This window comes from Plasmodium inui (genome assembly GCF_000524495.1).
Source record: "Plasmodium inui San Antonio 1 unplaced genomic scaffold supercont1.8, whole genome shotgun sequence".
Taxonomy (NCBI): domain Eukaryota; phylum Apicomplexa; class Aconoidasida; order Haemosporida; family Plasmodiidae; genus Plasmodium; species Plasmodium inui.
In genome coordinates this window covers 232,385-238,055 of record NW_008481842.1, presented here as the reverse complement: position 1 = coordinate 238,055, position 5,671 = coordinate 232,385, and the positions used below count along the sequence as shown (strand labels likewise).

General features: G+C 43.3%; 1 protein-coding gene across 1 annotated transcript; it reads right to left on the bottom strand.

Moving 5' to 3' along the window:
• Positions 1-312: 312 nt before the first annotated feature.
• C922_02322 (hypothetical protein) lies at positions 313-4,473 on the bottom strand (the record flags this gene model as incomplete). Its single annotated transcript, XM_008817921.1, has 2 exons — positions 313-1,288; positions 1,577-4,473. The coding sequence occupies 2 exons, from the start codon at positions 4,471-4,473 to the stop codon at positions 313-315; spliced, it is 3,873 nt and encodes a 1,290-aa protein (XP_008816143.1).
• Between the last annotated feature and the right edge of the window lie 1,198 nt (positions 4,474-5,671).

Below are 5,671 nucleotides of genomic sequence, written 5' to 3'. Positions count from 1 at the left end.
AGACTCTGACTCAAAAAAAAAAAAAAAAAAAAAAAAACAAGATGAACCATAAGGAGAAGGAAAAAAAATAAATAACGGTTCAAAAGCATTCATTGTGGTTTTCCTGCCCCCCGTTGTGCTCTACTGAGCATACAAATGACGCGTCATTACCCCAGCTGGGGCGCCACATCGTAGTACACACATACGTGAAACTTCTTCTACACTCAATTTGTAAAGTTGTTACGCACAGCTCATCGCAAATGGGTGAAGCGGCTTGTACCTACGAAACATTCATGCAAAGAGAAAAAAAAACAAAGGGGAGAAAACTCAACTCTAGTGATAGTGCTGCCCTTTTATGCCTGAAAAGTCGCTCAATTTGAATCCCCGATCGATTAAACTGAAGATATAATTTTCAAAGTCACTTCTGTTTAAGTAAGAAAAGCTCTTGTCATGTATCGTTTCGTCTGTTTGGTCATCCCGGTGTAATGATGTAACTGGTTTGCCCCTCTCTATCTCTCTCTTTATGTGCGTCCAGACATAGGCAGGCATAATTCTCTCGATGGGGAAAATTTCTTCAAAAAAGTGTATTCGCCTTGTGTAGGCATAGTTGGCGGGGTTCATTCGCTTAAAGTCCACGTCACTAATGATCCAGGTGTTGGTGGGGGCACACGCAAGGCAGTTCATTTTGTTTGGCCTTACAAAGGTGAGGAGCGAAATGAGGAGGATGAGTAATATTGCTGCTATCGTAGCAGTCAGGTGTGCACAGGCGCCAAAACAGCTCTCCAATTTTGTGTCCTCCCTATTCTGTGTTGCTCCCTTTCGTGCCATGTTTGTGAATACATTTTGGTATGTCTCATCGAAGGTGATTCCCCCTTTGGGGGTTCTCCCCTCCCCCATTGAGGCTCCGCTTGAAAAGGCATCCAAATTGGCAAATCCATCTTTACCATTTGAGGCGGTTCGTAGGTATGAATGGGCAGCTGATTCGTCCTGTGCGAAGCGCCCGTACTGATTAGAGGAGTGGACTCCCACAACGGTGGTCCTCCTGTCGAGACAAATATGTACATTGTACAGGACGTTGCTCAAGACGATGGTGAGTAAAATCTGGGGGATGAAAAACTTCGTTAAGAGACACCAATGAATTGTGAGCTTATGGAAGAGGAGAAGTCCAAAGGGAGATTCTTCCTTTTTTTCCAAATCGTAAGTCCTCCTTCTTCCATACAGAATTTTGTTGAACCTTGTCCGCAAAATGTCCACGTTAAGGACGTAGAGCAAGTAGAACTTCTCCCTCAGTCTGACATTCAAATTGGCACTGTAAATAAAGAAGACATTGACGGATAGAAAGAGAAGTGCGCCGACCAGCAGGGGTAACCCAAATGAGAAAAAAACAAAATTGGGGAAAATACGCCTGTGCAGGTATAGCAGAACTGGCGGCATCACCCACACCGCAGTGAAGAGGCACAATGTTGGTTGACGCAAAAAAGAGCGCTCTTTTTTTTTGGGGGACGCTCTTATTATCCGTCCCCCCCGTTCAGACGCATACGTCCATGTAACAGAAACCAGTTGGGCAAAGACGACAAAAAGATACACAGAACTAAACGTGGCGTATTTCATAACCAAATTTGTGTTGTGTCCAAAAGGAGACAAATAAAAGAGCCCCAAAAGGCAATACCCCAGAATTACAAACAGGGTGATAACCTTCTTTTTGATGCCTTTAAACTTTCTACTTTCCTTTAGCACCATTATTAGCCCCTTCAAATGGAGAGCAGAGGATGTGAGCAGAGCTAGCAAAGAACACAAGAAATAGGTGAAGCTCATCATATTTTGGAAGTTCACTCTTGATAAGGAAGCCATATAAACGAGGAAATTGTTAATTGGGTCTCCTTTTTTGGAAAACAAATCGTAAAGAGAGCAAATCCCCTCAGGTGATCCATCATACGTTTGTGGTATCATTATCTCCAGGGTTCTTCTCCCAGTGGGAACACTACTCAGCAGTTCTACACACACGTAGTAATGTACAATGTGTATAACCATCCCGATGAAGGAGCCCAACACGACATACCACGCAGACACAAAAAGGTTATCCCCGATATTACTATAGGACGAAAACAGGTAGTTAATTCCTGTACTGCAATTTAGAGACACCAATACGAGGGTACATACTTTTGCCACTACTTCGAAGTTTAGGTAAAGGAAATAGTCCGTGTTGAAAAAGATACTGCCATTGGTATGCCCATCTTTAGGGTGGGTCCCCTCTCCATTGATGGAAACCCACTTGTTTGACTTCAATTCGTAGGAAAGAACAAATATTTGACAAAGCGCTACAAGGAAGAAGAGGAAGAATATATACTGCAGGAATTGAGTTAAACACATACCCTCTACCCTTAGCAGGAAATAGAGAGTGAGTGTGATTAGGAAGAGCGCCCCGATTTTCCAAGCTAATTTTACTTCTTTGGAGAAGAAATGGTACCACTCAGAAGTGGCATCAGATTTGCAGTGATCCCCCGCGGGAGGAATTTCACTCAGGATGAACCCCTTCCGTTCACTTCTCATTTGTGTGTCTAAAATGGCAGACCGTTGGCCCGGATAGAATAATATTTCTTGAGAATTCCCTCTAAGGGGGTCATTCCTTCGCCTCTTACCCGTCACCCATATGCATTTCCCATTCCGGAGGCAGTCCCCCCTGAGTGGGATCCCTTCACATTGGTTCAAATTCCAAGGCAAAGTTTTTCTCACCGAGGAGACAACAACAATCGCAGTGTCCACCGTGTCATGAGCACTTCTCGATAGTATACAAAAAGATATGATCATTGAAGAGATTGCGACTCCTCTGTACTTTTTTTTTAAGAAACTTAAGCCATTGATTATGCACCCTTGCGATAGTTGACCAAGGGTATATTCCATTTGAAGAATCGGCAAACCGATACATAGGTAGCAGAACAGGAGCAGAAACAGCAGAAGAGCATAATCAAGGGACGAGGTCATTCGCGGCAAGTCTAAGTAGCATTGCGCGGTTAGCGACGCACCTATGCAGGAGCAAACAAACTGACACAGCGAAGTCCATCTGTCTCGCTTATTAATCCTTTTTTGATTAAAACTTATAATTTCGTTTTTTAGAACTTTTTTAAAATATATCTCAATTTCTTCTGAACAGAGTCGTTTCATGTGTTTGCTGGCACTTCGTTTGGGCTCTCTCGAATTGGCTCCTTCCTCTTCCTCGTCTGGGGTTTTATCCCAATTTCCGCTTAATCGCACTTTTTTGTCGACTCTTCTTCCATTTCTATTCTCTTTGAGCTCCATCCCGCACTGTTCACTGAACCGATTAGAGAGTGCGCTACCGATTTCGTTTTCTCCTTTTTGGCTACTTTGAGACCACTTCTCCTGTTTCGCATCTGCCAATTCGTCCACACTTTGCCTCATCTGTCCGTGCATTTGGTTTTCTTCTTTGAAGTGATCCTCCCTCCGTGTGGTGTGTGCGCCCCTTTGGAGGTACCTCTGGCGATACTTCACTTCTTCCTTCTTCACCATGTGGACGCCCTTGTAATATCTTTCAACGAGGGGGTCCCCTTGCGCCTCCGCCAAATTCTGCACCATGCATATGTAGTCCTCATTATAAGCGTTCTTTATTTTTTTCTTATCAATATCGTGGTAGTTTAAAAAGTAAAGGTTCAAACTGGCCATGAAGGAGGGATCCCTGGAGTCATACAGTTTCTTCCAAAAGGAGAGAACTTGACTCTTCACTTTTTCGAGGCACCCCCTTTTCTCCCCTCCGATGGTGTCCCCTTTGATCGATTCGCTTAACATTTCTTGACTCCTGTGGAATTTTCCCACCCTCCTATCGCCACTGCTGCGGTAGTTGTCACTCACCAATTGGCAATTTTTCCTTTGACTGATAATTCGGAAGAGTTGGGAGGCGTACGATTTTGATCCTGCGTCATCGTCGTGGTTTCCTCGGTAAACAGTATCACCACCACCGTCCCCCCCATGGTAGCCTTTCCCCCTTGATAGGATAACCCCTTTATGATCGGGCACCCCAAGTATGAGATTCTTTATTCGACTAGTCCTGGATTTATACCCCAAAGCATCGTATCTCTCCAAAGCGTACTTCCCCACCTCCTCCAAACCACTAACATGATCATCGGAATCGTCCCAAATTTCATCCTCATAGGATTGTTCTGATTCTAACTCAAAGTTGTTGTCGTAAAAAGGGAAATTATAATACTTGAAAAAATCCTCTCTAGGTATAAAAGTGCTTCTCCTTATTTGGTCATAATCGCAATTGTTGTGGCAATTTACACTTAATCTGTTTATGTAGTCTTGATAGATGTCACTGTATGCAAAATTGAGGCACATGTTGTAGAGGCTACTTTTTAAATCGTTTGGATACTTACATCCTTGGTAGTTGAACTTTTTTCTCCTTTTTTTTTTCTTTCTTTCTGTGTAGGCAGGATCCTTGGGGCCCTTTTCCCTTTTTTCGGGGTGCTCCCTTGTGATCATTTTGGGAACGTTTGCAAATTATTCCTTATCGATTTTGTTGGTGTGTCGGGTCGTAATACATGAACTTATCGCTCCTGCGCATGTTTATGCCGGAGGTATGCATGTGTGTGAAAGAGGTATACACGTCTTGCTTCCATGCCGCAGTACTCAGTTTTGTTTCCCCCAGACTCCCAAGAATTGGCACATTTGAAATGGCTTTGCAATGTTCTCGATTTTTTCTTTTTTTTTCCTTATTTTTTGAAGTTCTTACGCCAGTGTAGCTGTTCTAAGGGGGAACAAAAAGGAAGAACTCAAGCTGCAGAGCGCCATGCATACTTGATGCACGTGCTGAAAATCTGTACATTTTTCCAAGGGGAAAAAAAAAAACACAAAGAGAAGGAGAAGTACAAGGACAACCTTTTAACACCATTCGAAATTTCCCTCCCTTTTGGCAATTCATTTTAAATTTGCACGAACAATTGTTGCACGGCGCTCCATTTTTTATTTCTTTCGATGGGGCGTCTCAACCACTTTCTGTAGGTGCGCTAGGGTTGTGAAAAAAAATTGCCATGTGTTTATTACAAGTGTTCTTTTACTACTAATGTGTTGGACATGCTTATACGTACATCTTTTTCTTTACACCTTACGTGTGGAGGGGAATTTCGCACACGTTGTTAATACTTACACATGTGTAGAACTTCCTTCTGGAAGCTCTAAGAAAAAACACCCTTATGCGTTGTGCTCCCCGTGCAAATGCCTTGGTGCACCCAGTTTACACACACCATTGATGCGCTTTGCAGGTGTACCTCCCCCCCTTTTTTGGCAACACATTTGCACTGAAAATTTATGATAATCAAATTTTACTTTAAAAGAATTCCCTCATTGTGATTGGAACAAAAGGGAGTCCCTTTCTCGCGCCACTGGGCCGAGCAATGAATCAGTTTTTTACTTTTCCACGTTCGGGGGTGGCAACCAGAATAGTGATCAATGCGTTACGAAACTGGGGTAGACATTAAGACGGGGTAATAACGCGCAGAGACGAAAAAGGGGAGAAAGAAGGACAAAAGGAAGATGCAAGACGGGTGATGACCAAACATTTGAGTGCACATGGGGTAGTGACGTCTTCACCGTACCACTGCCCTGATGAACTTTTCCGAGAAATGTGTAAAGGTTTCATAACTCCCCGTTCCGAGCTTGCAGAAGGTACATATTAAGACAA